The sequence below is a fragment of the Eumetopias jubatus genome, unplaced genomic scaffold (assembly GCF_037043125.1).
Source record: "Eumetopias jubatus isolate StellerSeaLion01/CBP00866 unplaced genomic scaffold, mEumJub1_p1.0 scaffold_10, whole genome shotgun sequence".
NCBI classification, from domain to species: Eukaryota; Metazoa; Chordata; class Mammalia; order Carnivora; family Otariidae; genus Eumetopias; species Eumetopias jubatus.
The window spans coordinates 80,242,439-80,258,453 of NW_028274816.1; the positions used below are offsets into that span (position 1 = coordinate 80,242,439).

The window sequence follows — 16,015 nt, forward strand, 5'->3', positions numbered from 1 at the left end:
ACCCAGGTGCTCCCCACCCTTATTTTTGAAAGATTTATATATTTATTTTAGACAGAGAGAGAAGGAGTGAGTGGGGGTAGGGGCAGAGGGAGAGGGAGAGAAAGATCTCAAGCCGACTCCACCGGAGCACAGAGCCTGACATGGGGCTCAATCTCACGACCCGGAGATTGTGACCTGAGCGGAAATCAAGAGTCAGACACTCAACCAACTGAGCCACCAGGTGCCCCTAAAACCCACCGTTAGCTTATAGCAGGTGCTCAAGAAACACTTGTTAAGTAAATGAATACAACGTTAGACAGGTGAATATGCCAATATAAGCCTCTGGTGAAAGATCTGCACAGGAGATAAAGTTTGGGGATTATTATAAAAGATAAATCTAAATAAGCAAGGTATGGGAGGGAACTTCCTTAATCTGTTAAAAGGATCTGCAAAAAAAAAAAATCTGCAGCATGAGACTTAGTAGTGAAACACTGAAACAGTCCCTATAAAAATGGAAGAAGACAAGGGTGCTCACTACCATATCTTCTAGGCAATTCTGCTGGAGATCCTAGCCTGCAGAGTGAGGCAACAAAGAGAAACAATGTTTCAAAAGAAAGACATAGAAATGACATTATTTGGACACGTATTATTTTTGTAGAAAATCAAAATAATCTATAGATGAGTGATTAGAGTTTAGTGAGGTTTCTGGATCAACATACAAATATCAATTACTTTTTTTTTTTAAAGATTTTACTTATTTGAGAGAGAGCAAGAGTGAGAGAAATAGAGAGAGAGAGAGAGAGAGAGAGAGAGCATGAGCAGGGAGGAGGGGCAGAGAGAGAGGGAGAAGCAGGCTCTCCGAGGAGCATGGAGCCTAAAGCAGGGCTCGATCCCAGGACCCCAGGATCATGACCTGGGCCAAAGGCAGAGGCATAACCGACTGAGCCACCCAGGCACCTCTCAAATGCTTTTTAAAATAATTTTTCATATACCAGGAAAATGCAGACTATCTCATTATCCTATGTTCATCTCTGTATGTAAATGAAACAAACATTGTTTCACCACAAAACTCACTGTGAGCACAATTAGTTACAAAAGAGAGCACACTATGGACACACCAAGGTGTGTTATCACCACACCTTAGAATACCAGGTGTCACAAGAAAACGCTACAAATATCCAGGAAGAAGAAAACACGGGTCACCTACAATGGAACAAGAATCAGCAGCATCGCTGGATGCTAGAAGAGAACGGATAAATACTTTCGTACTTCTTTAGAAAAATAATTTGATTTTAAACATAAAATTCTATACCCAGCTAAGCTGGCTAACGTTAAGTAGTAGATGTTTAAAACTTTGACATTTTTGGACATAGAAGGACTTAGAAAATTTGCCCCATATATATTGCGCAGAATTATCTGAGAATATGCTCCAGCAAAAGGAAGGAGTACACAAAGAGGAGTTACACTTGAGATCCGGGGTAAGGTAAATGGAGCCCAGGAGAGCGGTCAAGGGGAACCCTTCAGAAGACCTCCCGATGGCAGGCATGGCTCAATGCAACCAGGTCTGATGAGAGGGGTTTATACAGGCTTCAGGGAGGGAGATTGCTAAGAAAAAGGGCTCGATAGAATACAGTAACAGGAGCGCCTGGGCGGCTCAGTCGTTAAAGCGTCTGCCTCCGGCTCAGGTCAGGATCGCAGGGTCCTGGGATCGAGCCCCGCATCGGGCTCCCTGCTCGGCGGGAAGCCTGCTTCTCCCTCTCCCGTTCCCCCTGCTTGTGTTCCCTCTCTCGCTGTCTCTCTGTGTCAAATGAATAAATAAAATCTTTAAAAAAAATGTACGGTGACAAGGGGTGGGATAGGGAAAGGAAGGGTATTGATTATAATCGAGATACCACAAGGGAAACAAGGTATAATCAGAAACTCCAGGCCAAAAAAAGGTCTGTGTAAGGAACCGATATAATTATAATCCATTACAGTCAACATTTACAAAGTCACAATAGTGTAAAAACTGTTGATTGGTATAACAACTATTGATATAAAAGCTATTGATATAAATGTGATGATTTAATGATATTAGGAGAATAAAGGTTGGAAGGTAACATAGAAGTTAAATCCTCATCTGTTACAGCAAGAGTACAGAGGGTCTAAAATGGCTGAGTCAAGGAAAAGCATTAAAGTATATTATTTAGAGTAAATGGAGGTAACCACCAGAAGGCCGGGGCAAGCAGGATTTAGTGGTGGGGAAGGCGTACACGAAGAATGTGTGTTTCCATAGAAGTCTTAGTACACTGAGTATGAACTATGTGTATTTACTACTTTGATAAAACCAAAAATTTATTTTAAAAGAAAGATCTCTAGTCCAGAAAGGAGGGGAGTTTTCGGACACCGATTTTTTTTTTTAGGGTGGAGCTAAGGAGGCTTCAGGGCCCTCGTGAGGGCTGAAATTTCTTCTCGCTCTGCAGCGGGCCGGTAGCATTTCTGAAAACCCGCCTCGAGACATCCAGACAGAGGGGCTGCTCTCCGTGGTTCACTTTCCTCCCTCTGAATAAACAGACATCTTCCAGCCTTCCTCTGTGCGCCTTTTCCTTAGAGAAACTGAGTCCACTTCAGGCCTCACCCAACCCGGCTTGTTCCCCTGGAGCTGCTGGACTCAGGCTTCCTGCTCATGGCTCTGGGGGGAGGGGGAGGCCAGTCTTCTCAGTAGTTCTTACAATCCGGACGGAGGGCATGCCCGGAACCCGGAGACTGTAGGCCTTTGGCGGGGAGGAAGAGAGCTGAACGTTCCCGCGTCTTCCCACCGTCCAGCTGCAAAAATCAGCGCAGGCCTAACAGGTGTTTGTGGAAGGGACAGGTGGACCCCAGCGCCCGGGGCCCCGCACCTCTGCCCCGCAGGCGCCTTTCTGGCCCGTGTTTTGAGTTTGCTCATCTCAACTGCCCTTCCTCATAGATCATTATCTGTGTTTGGTCGGTTCGTGCTAGGAGTGGAGCAACATTTTGTTGACTTCAGGAATCTTTTCGTGCATTCTTCCTGTAAAGTGAATTAGCAGCATACAATAAGTCTGTTTTGGGGGCTTACTTAAAACGGGGCACACCAGCAACTAAGTTCGGCCCTAACAACGACTTATTCGCAGCCGCCAACAACCAGACATCCACAGGTGGCTCTTGTCGGCTCTTGAGCTCCAGACCACCTGCTTCAACCCCGAGGGCGAAGTCCCGACGCTCCGCGACCTCTTCGTCATGGCGTCCGCGGGGCGTCGGCCAGCGGCGGCCCCTCCCCGACAACTGCCGCGCGAGACCTTCCCAAGATGGCGGCGGCGGCGGCGGGGGGGGTAGCTGCGCGCAGGGGGCGGGGTTCCGCCGCTGGGGGCGGGGCCGGGCGGCCGGGGGGTCGGGCTTGCGGGCGGGCCGAGCCGAGGTGGGCAGCCCCAGCGCGCCTGCGCGGAGCGGCCCTGCGTGCAGTGAGGCAGTGGCGGGGGGAAGGCACCCGCGGGGCCGACGGGCGGCTTGAAGGAGGGAAGCGGGCGAGCGGAGTCCCAGTGCGCGCCGCGGCCGCCCGGGCGCCCTCCCCTTCCGGCGTGAGGCGCTGTGTGGAGCCGAGCCGAGCGGACCCGCGCCGGCAGCGAGGCGCTGCTCCCGCCGCCCCAGCCCGGCCTCCCCCGGCTCCGGCGCTCCCGTCGCGGGGGCCCGCGTTCCTTAGCACACCCGGCTCCAGGCGCCCCCAGAGCCTGCGCTCGGCCCTCCGAAAGCCCCGGCGCCGGCCCGGGCCCTCGGCGGGAGGATGACGGAGCTGCAGTCGGCGCTGCTACTGCGAAGACAGCTGGCAGGTGAGCGCGGGCTGGCGGCGGGGCGCCGGCCGGGCCGGGCCGCGGGGAGCCGCGGCCGCCAAGTCCTCCCTCCTCCGGGGCGGGCGGGCCGCTGGCGAGCCCGGGGCGCCCGTCCGGCCGGGCCGGGCACTTGGCCGGCGTCGGGAGGGTGTCGGGGGCGGGGACGCGCCCCGCCGCGGGGACCGGGCCCGGCGCCCGCCCCCCTCCCCCACCGCCCGGTGGGACGTTGCGGGGGAGGGGCTGCGGGTCCCCGGAGGGGCGGGCTCGGGGGCTCAGGTGCGGCCGGGGACGGGGCCGGGGGGCCGCGGGACCCCGGGGGGCCGGGAGGGGCGCCTGGGCCCGCGGGCCGCGGGGGGCCGGGCCGGGCCGGGCGGGGCCCGGGCGGGTGGCGGGGCCCGGGCGGGCGAGGGGAGGCGGCCCCCCGGCCGCGGAGGGGAGGCGCGCAAAACTTCTGGCCGGCCGCGCGGCGCCGCGGAGTTGGGGCGGACAACAAAAGCGCCGGCCTGGGCGGCCGCGCCGCGCGGCTGTCGGCGAGGCGGGCGGGTGCGGGACGCCGCCTGGCCTGCCTCCGCCTGGCACGGGTCCCGCCGCCCGCCCGCCCGCCCGCCTCGCCCGCCCGCCCCGCCGGGGTGGGTGGGAGCGGGCCGGGGAGCCGCTTGCGGCCGGCCCCGGGCTTTGTGCTCCGAGCGCCGCGGCCCCGCGCGCCGGCCTGCGGAGCCCGGGCGCGGCGGCCCACTGGCCTGGCCCGGCCTGGGGCGGCGGCCCGGGCGGCCTCCCCGGAGGTGCCTGCGCCCCCCTCCCCCATTGTCCCGGCCTCCGGCCGCTTGCGGCTTCCAGGTTGACTTTTTAGGGGGTTGGCTCCGACTCCGCTAGGACTGTGCGAGCGAGGCATGCGCACTGGGGGCGGACGTGCGCGGAGTGCGCGGTGGGGGGGGGGCGGGCTGGTGGCTTCACAATGCCGCCCCACGTGCTGCCAGATTTAAAGAGAAATGGCCCGGCGGCCGGAGCCCCGCGGTCCGCGCCCCGCCGGGCCCTCGCCGCCCCGCGCCCGCGCCCGCGCCCGCAGTGCAGAACGGCAGCGCGGGAGGAGTTGGGCTGCGGCCTCAGCCACCTTTATGGCTTCTTAAGAAAAAGGTTGTCAGCGGCTGTTACAGATTGTATAATTAGGTTTATTATTAGACCATGAGCAAGCAGGTTTGGACAAGTATTAAAGTTCTGGGTGCTCATGGGGAGTGACTTCAAGGGGATGGAGAAGTTCGGGTGATACTTGATAATTCGTCACGAATAATGTATCGGAAAAGCTGTGAAACAATAACCTTACTGCATCTTGTGTTTGCAGCCGCATCTTATTTTTTGTGTCGTTTTTTCGTTTGTTTTGGAGGAAGGAATTAAGATGTACTTTTGTCTCGCGAAGAATTCTTTAATAAGTTTTTATTATGCGGCGAACAGTGTTAGAATACTAAGTATGAAAACAGCATTCAGCTCAGTGGGAAACATACATTTTGAAAGGTGTAAAAGAAGTTAGGCAGTCACTAAGAAAGTATGAGTAATAACAGTGTTAGCAGTATTTCAAAAGTAGTTTCCTACTCAGCTCTAGATTTTGATGGCCTCTCGGTTCAGTTTTGCACTTTTTGACAAGATTAATCCCAAGTGTTGATACAGTATTTTCCAAAGTTCTTCATTCATGGTTGACTCTTTCAAGACTTTATTTTTAAGTCATCTATACCCCACATGGGACTCAAACCCACAACCCGGAGATCAGGATTCCTGCATGCTCCACTGACTAAGCCAGCCGGCCCCCAGCCATGGGCTTTTTGATAAGGCCCATTAAAACATGCTTTAAGCTTAGAGGAGAGAATGTATTGGTGTGTCATTTTTCAAGCCTCGTTATAAAGTTACTTAACTGCTGATTAATTTTTCTTGCCCTCTTGATCAGAAACAATGGACTGGTCTTAATTTCTTAAAAATTTGGAGGATTTTAATTAACATGGACAAAATAGTACGCCAAGGCAGTGTGTTAAGTGAAATGTAAAAATATCACGCTCATTGGAAAGACTTGATAACTACTCCCTAAAATAAAGGCCCTGTTGTATGTTAGTAGTACATTGTTTGACTTTTGTGGTTCTTCAGATATCATTTGAAAACAGGAAAGAATGGTAAACTGTAATCTCTTGAAATCATTTGACTGAACTTTGAAAGGCTTAATGATAAATGTTTTAAAAGTCCTGAAATGAATTGAATTGAGTAGACAAAGCTGTAAGCCATTCTAGCTGCTAGAATTTCAGAAACTTACAGCAGCAGTGGTCCATAGTGGTTAGGTTTATTGAGGCTGACCTTTAAGGGTTTTACTTCATTACTCATTACTCCAGGGGAGAATTTAGTGTGTGTGTGTGTGTGTGTGTGTGTGTGTGTGTGTGTGTGTGTGTGTGTGTGTGTGTGTTTGTTGCTAACTGGAATGAAGAACCTCCTGGTTCCTTTCAGAGTGGGGCAGAATGGTTCCTTTGGTTGCAGGGTTTCTCAGACTCAGGACTACGGACATTTTGAAAATGGCAGACACTGTTGTGGGGGCCTATACTGTGCCTTATAGAATATTTAGCAGCGTTCTTGGCCTCTACCCACCAGATGCCAGTAGTAGTATACCCCTTCAGTTGTGACAACCAGACCTGTCTCTGTTGCCAGTGTCCCCTGAGGGATTAAAACCAACCTAGGTTGAAAAATCACTGGTTTGAGATTGTTTGGTTAAGACCATGACGGCTGTTGTGAAGCAAGTAAGAACACCTAACAGACTCAAAATCAGATAGGCTGTGTATTTCTGTGTGGGTATTATTAGACTCTGACTCTTGCGGGTTCAGCAGCAGTGCATAATGCTAAACACTGAGAAATCCGACACTCCAAATTTCACTTCAAAATTGTTTTATTTTTTTGAGAAGGTATTATAAGCACTGGTTAAAAATACAGAGCACAAAATGGTATAGTCTTTCCACTCCCCCACAGAACCCCAAGTTCTTTTCTTGGAAACAGCCATCATTGATAATTTCCTGTGTGCCTTTTCCGAGAGATTCCTGTATCTCTGTTTATGTGTATATATATTTCCTGAGGACTAGCATGTACTGGGCACTGTGTGGACTGCTTTACATGTATTATCTCATTTAATCCTCCCGATAAGGAGATAGTGGCTTCGAGATGTTGAGTTACTTGCCCAAAGTCGAGCTGTAGTGAGTGAGTGAGTGGTACTGCTGCATTCAAATTGAGGGCCTTCTTATTTTGGAGACTTTGTTTTTATTTATTTATTATTTATTTTATTTTATTTTTGACTTTGTTTTTAATTGGCTATATTGCCTCCCATGGAGCTGTAATTACCACAAACATGAAATACTGTTTTATAAATTTTAATATTCAGAGTTAATTTATCCAGTAACTACCAAAATGATTGTGGAAATGTTCCTATCTTAATAAAATGTATCATCAAAATACCACACATTAAAATCTAAATGGTCAGGGGCGCCTGGGTGGCTCAGTTGGTTAAGCGACTGCCTTCAGCTCAGGTCATGATCTCAGGGTCCTGGGATCGAGCCCCACATCAGGCTCCCTGCTCAGTGGGAAGCCTGCTTCTGCCTCTGCCCCTCCCCCTGCTTGTGTTCCCTCTCTCGCTGTCTCTCTCTCTCTATTAAATAAATAAATAAAATCTTTAAAAAAAATAAAATCTAAATGGTCTTAAGGTAATCGTAAAAAGATATTTTAGCCGTTGTGAGCTTAAGGCCAACATTCTGCAGAATCAGGGAATTAAAGTCATAAGCTGAAAGTATTGCTGAGCTTTTTGGTGTTGGTGGTTAGCTATGAGAAAAATTTTGGACTAGTTGGGCTTGGAAATACTACTTATTTTTTTAAAGTAGTCTCCACACCCAGCAAGGAGCCCACTGGGGGGCTTGAACTCATTGACCCTGAGATCGAGAGTCAGATGCTTAACCAACAGCCACCAAGGCGCCCCTTGGACTAGTTGGACTTACTCTACCCTTACCGTACTAAATTTTATGATATGACAAGCATTTATAAGGAATATGAGGAAGTCTTTACCTTCTTTTTTTTTTAAGATCACTTGAGGGTTTTTTTTTTTTTTTTTTTTTAAACATTGGTAGAATAGATTTTCCAGAGTTAGGGTCTCGTAGGCACCTGTCATTCCAGAACTAGGAAGAAGAATTTTTTTTTTTTTAATACAGTAGCAATAAAATAATTGAGCTGCTTTTACTGTAGAAATTTTGATTGTGTATTTTAAAGTAATCTGGAATATTCCCAAATCTTCATCTCCTTGACTACCCATATAAGTAGGTTGTTGTGATGAGTTAGTTAAGTGTGGTTCTTAGACTTAATGTGCAGTGGAATCACTTGGGGAAATACAGATTCCTGGTCTCATCCCCAAAGAGTCTACATATCTTGATGCCCAGGATAATCCACTTTTTAAAGGAGTTCTGTGGGTGGCTGTGAAGCCAGGGGTTCAGAGCCATACTGCAGTGGGTGCCCTGAGCTCTTTCCCCTGGAGGGCTCCCTGCAGTTCCTGGTTTTGTGCCATGCTGTTTCATTAGCAGCCCTGGTGTTGGTAGGATATTCAAGGAATACGCTTAAAAGGAGGAGTTTGAAAGATTTAATATTTCTTGGCCTTTCTAGAATATATTGGCACTCTGACGTACAATTCCATTAACAATTTTAAACAAGCAAAAATAGAATAATTGATTTTTGACAGGAATACCCTAGTGATAAAAGATTCTGGGTGATGAACATAGTGCTTTATATATATATACACACATATATATATATTTCTATTTTTTAAGTAGGCTCCATGCCCAGTGTGGAGCCCAGCACGGTGCTTGAACTCAAAACCCCAAGATCAAGATGTGAGCTAAAATCAAGAGTTGGACGCTTCACCAACTGAGCCACCCAGGTGCCCCTTAATAGATTTTTTTTTAAAGATTTTATTCATTTATTTTAGAGAGAGAGAGCGCGCGTGAGAGCGTGTGTGTGCTTGAGAGTGTGACCAGGAGCCCGGTGTGGAACAGAGGGAAAGGGAGGGGGAGAGAAGCAGACTCCCCACTAGGGCTGGAGCTTGACATGGTAGATCTCAGGACCCACGAGATCATGACCTGAGTCAAAAGGAAAGAGTCTGTCGCTTAACCAACTGAGCCCCCCTTAATAGATGCTGTTAATATTCTTTTTTTTTTTTTTAAGATTAAAAAAATGTTTTTAAGGAATCTCTACACCCAACATGGGGTTCAAACTGACAATCCCTAGATCAGGAGTCGTGGGCTCTCCCAGCTCAGTAGGTAAGAGGTGCCTCTTAACTATTAATATTCTTAATAGTTGTTAACTCATATGGAAGAAAATGTTTAAAAATATGGAAATGGAGGGGAAGTCTAAAAGTAAATTTATATTGCATCATACCACTAATCGTTTAACAGTCTGGGAATCTTTTTTTTTTTTAAGATTTTATTTGAGAGAGAGAGAGTGAGAGAGAGAGAGCACATGAGAGGGGGGAGGGTCAGAGGGAGAAGCAGACTCCCCGCCGAGCAGGGAGCCCGATGGGGGACTCGATCCCGGGACTCCAGGATCATGACCTGAGCCGAAGACAGTCGCTTAACCGACTGAGCCACCCAGGCGCCCACAGTCTGGGAATTTTTATATCCAGAAATAAATTCCTCTTATAGAAATAGTGGAGCCTACTACATGTTTTACTGAATATGCTGTCAGAAAAAAAGCGAAGTGAGGGGCACCTGGGTGGCTCAGTCGATGAGCGTCTGTCTTCGGCTCAAGTCATGATCTCAGTCCTGCAGCAGGGAGCCTGCTTCTCCCTCTCCCACTCCTGGTGCTTGTGTTCCCTCTCTTGCTGTCTCTCTCTCTGTCAAATAAATAAATAAAATCTTAAAAAAAAAAAGCATAAGTGAAACAAATACTGTGATTGAGGGAGGGGTGTTGGATAGTTCACTACATTCCCTGTAGTGGAGAAATTGCATATCTGACTTGTGGTATCACAGAATCTACAGTGTGTGTGTATATATATATGGCAAATCATTATGTTGTATGCCTTAAAAGTACACAGCGTTATGTGTCAATTGTATCTCAATGAAACTGGGGGAAAGTCTGTGTTAAATTTTTTTAAAGATTTTTTTTGAGAGAGAGAGTGCAATTTGTGGGGGGAGAGGGAGAGGGCGAAGCCGGCTCCTGGCTGGGTCCCAGGACCCCAGGATCATGACCTTAGCCAAAGGCAGGCACTTAAACTGACTGAGGCACCCAGACGCCCCGATGGGGGCAAGTCTTAGTATTTCAGTGAATAAGTGAATTTTCTTAACATTAGGGAGTAAATGATTTTTAAGTAATAATTGTCATTCAGTGAATATTTTTGATAATGCAATTAAATTTAGTTTTTAATAAACAACAGTAGTTTGGGGCGCCTGAGTGGCTCAGTCAGTTAAGTGACTGCCTTCGGGTCAGGTCATGATCCCAGGATCCTGGGATCAAGCCCCGCATCCGGCTCCCTGCTCAGCAGAAAGCCTGCTTCTCCCTTTCCCTCTGCCTGCCCCTCTGCCTACCTGTGCTCTCTGTCTCTCTGTCAAATAAATAAATAAAAAATATCTTTAAAAAAAAGTAATTTTCTATAAACTACTTCAGAATGAAACATACTATATTAGTCTTTTGTAATGGATGATCTCACTTTTTGAAATGTTGCTGAGCATATTAAAAGGTTGAAGTAAATTCTGCGATCTGTAGATATTAGTATCTCGTATAGTCTGCATTTGCTGTAGTTCTACCAGATATATAGTTTTATTATGTAGTTTCTGTGTTAATACATACTGTATTTGGGGATACTTCTATAGTTGATCATGAAATGCAGCTGCCTTGATTATTAATAGGGTGGTATCTGGTGTAGGAAACCTGGAAATTGGTTGACTGTCACTATATTGTTTTCTCATTTTTTCTCAGGTGGAGTATTTGTTTACATTATCAAGATTATGTTTCAGTCCTTGGATTATTTGGTTTTGGGTCCTTCAGTGCAAGTTTTGGTTTTTTTGTTTTTTAGAGGGGGATAGACTAATTTTATGGTTAACTGTAGTGTGACTGTGTTCTTGCTTCAAGCAAGTGAATGCCAAGTGTTCTTTTGTTTTAATGGACTCAGTTCCATTTAGGATGAAAAGTTTTGCCTTTCTTAATTATTGAGAAATATTTTTGTTAGAATTTGAAACGTGAAATGACCTCCAAGGTTCTATTTAATGCCATCTTTAATTGGTTTGTGGGAAATAACTTCTCAGAGAAACAGGCATAGAATACGCTATGGAAACAGTCTGGCAAGGAAACATAGTGTCGTTCTCTCAGGTTGAGGGCCTTGTTCAGTGACAGTACAGGTAGGAAAAAGGAAACATTTTGCAAATTATGGTAACGGACAGATGAGAGGATAAGAATGAAATGCCTCTTTAGGAAATAAGATACATGCTCGTTAAAATACAGCATTATAAATTTTTCCCCCTAGTGCACAGTAGTATTAAGGTGAGTCAGAAATTTTTATCAGTGCTGTTACCTCGTCAGATTTTGGCACTCCCGAGAAACAGCTGGGGGAAAATACTGTAATTTTTTGTTGTTGCTGTGGAGACGTATACCTCTTTTTAAGATGTGCAGTTCTAGAAAATATGTGAAAAGTTAATTTGATAGGAAATTTTCCTTTTATTTATGCTTTCTGTCAGTGTCTAATAACTTAGAAAAACTGCCCCTGCTCCTTCTCGACTCTTGTCCAGCTTTCTTGTCCACGTCCCGGTTGGTTAGGGGTCTGTTAAAAGTGTAAACAACAAAGAACCTATTTAAATTTTTATCTGGCAGTGAAAGTTTTTAAAGCTGTTTTTGCTCTAATCTTGTAAAGTAAGCATTGCTTTTAAAGAACAACTAATCACATTTAGGATTTTTTCCTAAATGTCCTTTATGTTAGGAGGCACTGTGTGGATTTGCTTTGAATGTGCTCACGTTTTAACTGTGTGTGTCGTTATTTTCTTATTCTTATGTCTGGTGTGCGTATTAGAGTTTCGGTTTCAAGACGGGGGCGCCAGGTGGAGAGTCTTTATGCACAGCGTTGGAAGCACGGTCCAGGAGAGGGATGTTGGTAAACTGGGCATTACCAGCTTTAAGAACGTAAGTTTGTGAGACACAAATGAAAGGCCAGCTACAACCTGGAAGGATGTATTTGCACAGTACATATCTGGCAGAGGATTGGTGTAAAATATATACAGAACTCTCAAAACTCAGCAGGGGAAAACAGTCCTTTCAGAAAATGAACAGGAGATGTGAACAGACATTTCAGGTGGCACATGAGCAAATGAAAAGATTATTAGACATTAGGGGAATGCACGTTTAAACCACACTAAATTGTCACTACATACCTACTAGAATAGCTAAAAAAAACAAAACAAACCACCAAATGCTGTCCAGTGGATGCGGAGGAACTTGATCTCTCATACGTTGTTGGTGGGGATGTGAAATGGTACAGGCACTGTGGAGAAAGTTTGTAGTTTCTTGTAAAACTGAGCATGCACTTACCTTACCACACATCATGTGCACATTTGGGCATTTAGAGAAATGAAACTTATGTCCCTGTAAAGACCTGTATGTGAACAGTCATGGTAGCTTTATTAGTAATAGCTAAAAACTGGAAGACAGCCCAGATAGCCTTCTGTGGGTGAATCAACCGTGGTACATCCATACCGTGGAGCATACTTCTCAGCAATGCAAATAAACACTACTGATAGATACACAGAACAACTTGGGTGCCCTCAGGGGAGTTACACTGAACGAAGAAAGAAAGCTAATCTCAAAAGTTTACGTACTGTATGATTCCATTTATGTAAAATTCTTTTTATTGTAAAAAACACAAAATTGGCCGTCTTAACTATTTTTAAGTGTACAGTTCGGTAGTGTTAAGTGCATTCACATTCTTGTGGAATAGATCTCCAGAACTTTTTTATCGAAAAACTCTGGTTACCCATTGAACAACAACTGTCCCTTCCCGGTTCCTCTTGCCCCTCTCTCGTAACCATCATTTTACTTTGTTTTTGTTAATTTAATAACTCTACCTCCTATCAGTGGAATCATACAGTATTTATCTTTTTTGACTGCCTTATTCACTTAGTGTGATGTCCTAAAGGTTTATCCATTCTGCAGCCTGTGGTACGGGGCCCTCCCTTTTTAAAGCTACATCGTGTTCTGTCGTGTCTGCCTGACGTTGTTTATCTGTTAGTCCATAGGTGTGCAGCCGGGTCACCTGCTGCCAGGAACGTGGCTGTGCAAATCTCTCTTCAAGATCCTGCTTTCAATTTTTTTGGCTATAAATCCAGAAGTGGGATTGCTGGATCATATGGTAGTTCTGTTTTCTTTCTTTCTTTCTTTTTTTTTTAAATAGACTACTTTTAGAGCAGTTTAGGTTTCACAGCAAAATTGAGCAAAAACTACAGAGATTTCTCATACGCTCTCTGCCTGCACATATGCATAGTCCCCCTCTCCCGATGATCAGCACCCCCCATGGATGGTGCCTATGTCACAGTTGATGAGCCAACATTGAGTAGTTCTGTTTTTAGTGTTTTTGAGGAACCTCCATATTTTCTCTAGTGGTAACACTATTTTACATTCCCACTGACAGTGCACAGGGGTTCCAGATTCTCCACATCCTCGCCAACACTTGTTACTACCTTTTTGTTTGTTTTGAACTGTAGCCGTCCTGATGGTCATTAGATGATATCTTACAGTTTTGATTTGCATTTCTCTGATGATTCGTGATGTTGAGCAGCTTTTTATGTGCTCATTGGTCCTTTGAATAATCATCTTTGGAGAAATGTCCTTTCAAGTCTTTACCCATTTTTAATCGGGTTATTTGATTTTTTGTTAAATTGTATGAGTTCTTTATGTACTCTTGGATATTAACCCTTTATTAGGTAATAAATATGGTTTATGAGTATTCTCCCATTCCATAGGTTGCCTTTTCACTCTGGATTGTGTCCTTTGGCGTACAAAAGTTTTCAAGTTTGGTGCTCCATTTGTCTGCCTGTGCTTTCAGTGTCGTGCCCAGGAGTCCGTTGCCAGCCTGCTGTGATCAGGCCTTTCTCCTCTGTGCTCTCCTAGTAGTTCTGTAGTTTCAGGTCTTACGTTTAGATCTTTTACCCATTTTGTACACAGTGTAAGATAAGGGTTCAACCTAAATCTTTGGCACGTGGATATCTGGTTTTCTCATCACCTTTTTTTTTTTTTTTTTTAAGATTTTATTTATTTATTTGACAGAGAGAGACACAGCGAGAGAGGGAACACAAGCAGGGGGAGTGGGAGAGGGAGAAGCAGGCTTCCTGCTGAGCAGGGAGCTTGTTGCGGGGCTGGATCCCAGGACCCCGGGATCATGACCCCAGCTGAAGGCAGATGCTTAACGACTGAGCCACCCAGGCGCCCCTCTCATCACCGTTTGTTGAAGAGACTGCCCTTTCCCACACTGAATGGTCTTGATACCCGTATAGAATTATTGAAATGACGCAATTTGGAGATAGAGAATGGATTGCTAGTGGTTTTCAGGGATTAGGGACAATAGTGGTGTATGGCTATAGGGTTGTGGGAGCAGGAGGGGTCTGTGTGGTAATGGGACAGTTTTGTATCTTGTAGTGGTTACACAAATCTGCAAATGTGATAAAATTGTGAAGAGCTGGTAGAAACACTGAGTGATGAAATCTGTATTGTAGTGATGCAGGATGTCAGCACTGGGGAGAGACTGGGTAAAGGGTATAAGAAGCCTTTCTGTACTTTGTTTTCTGTTGTCCTGTAGATCTGTACTTCAAAATAAAAAGTTTTTAAAATGTCACTTGTAGCCACAGCATTTTTATCCATGTTTTTTCATGTAGAGAACTCCCATTTTAAACTTATTATTCATAGGTGCAAGCAACAACATAATTGCCACATTAACACTTTCAAGGAACAGGAAGTTGAAAGAGAAATCTATAGTTTGAGATAGAAATTCCATCTTAATTTTAAATAATCCTTAAACGTCTTGTGCTGCCATTTGAAAATGAAAGAAAGATATACAAGTTGATTTATTTGAGCTCTTGCGTGCCGTTGCGCTGGGAAGTGTTGGGGGATGCAAAGACAATGTGGGATTCCTACCTTGAGGTGCTGTATGTTGTAGAGGTTGACGGACAGGTAAACAAAAGTTTGTGGAAGGAAGAGTGATTAATTACCGGGGAGGGGGCACAGTGAGGTCAGGCAAGGCTTCCTAGGAAAAGGGCTAAATTTGGATACATCAGAATCAAGGTGTCCGTTCCCTTACGTTCTCTTAAGAGCATTAGGTTATGCACTTTTAAGAAATCCTTTTTATCTTGTAAAGAAAATAGTAATTAGAATTAATTGGCATGATGGGCTGAAATTTAAAGTTGAAAGATTTAAAACAAATAGGTGTTTCTGAGGGACAACTAACCCTGTTGACGATTTCCAAGAGTCTGAACACAACTTTCAAGGAATGGCAGCAATTTGTAATTTAAAAAAGCTTTAGAGGACCCAAGTCTGCTCACTTCACAGCTCTAGAAACTTATTTAAGAGAGGAGGACGGGAAGGAAGCAAACCATTGAGTGCTTGTCACCATACTCTTCCTGATCCAGGACTTTCCATTTGTGGTCACATTCACTTCTCACAGCAGATCTTTGAAGTAAATACTACCACCTTTTTGAGATAAGGAAATTGAGGTTTATATTATATCTGGTAATTTCCTCAACTAACCCTGATGGAGCTGGGTGTCAGAAATAGGCCTGTCTGCTGATGAAACCTGAGCCCTTCCCTGAGCAGTGGCTTAAGACTCCTTTGACTCCTGGGTCCTTTGGGCGCCTGGGTGGCTCAGTTGTTAAGCATCTGCCTTCGGCTCAGGTCATGGTCCCGGGGTCCTGGGATCGAGCCCCACATTGGGCTCCCTGCTCGGCGGGAGGCCTGCTTCTCCCTCTCCCACTCCCCCTGCTTGTGTTCCCTCTCTCACTGTCTCTCTCTCTCTCTCTCTGTGTCAAATAAATAAGTAAAATCTTAAAAAAAAAAAAAAAAAAAAGACTCCTTTGACAATTTAATGAGTTAAAGACTATCTCCTGAGAAAAGTGTACCTACACAATTTTGGGTATAATTTCAGAGTATTCTGATCGCTTGAGTGAAGTTCATATATATATATATATGTA

The 16,015-nt window shown here is 45.6% G+C and overlaps 1 protein-coding gene across 2 annotated transcripts in view; it reads left to right on the forward strand.

The window, feature by feature from the left end:
• The first annotated feature begins 3,438 nt into the window (after positions 1–3,438).
• UBE2G1 (ubiquitin conjugating enzyme E2 G1) overlaps positions 3,439–16,015 on the forward strand; it is a 101,263-nt gene continuing 88,686 nt past the window's right edge. Inside the window, exon 1 of one of the 2 annotated variants that reach the window (XM_028124951.2) lies at positions 3,439–3,803. In XM_028124951.2, the coding sequence (XP_027980752.1) occupies positions 3,758–3,803 (46 nt within the window). In that variant the 5' untranslated portion in view covers positions 3,439–3,757. The remainder of the gene's footprint in view (positions 3,804–16,015) is intronic. The other variant, XM_028124950.2, reaches the window with a different exon arrangement.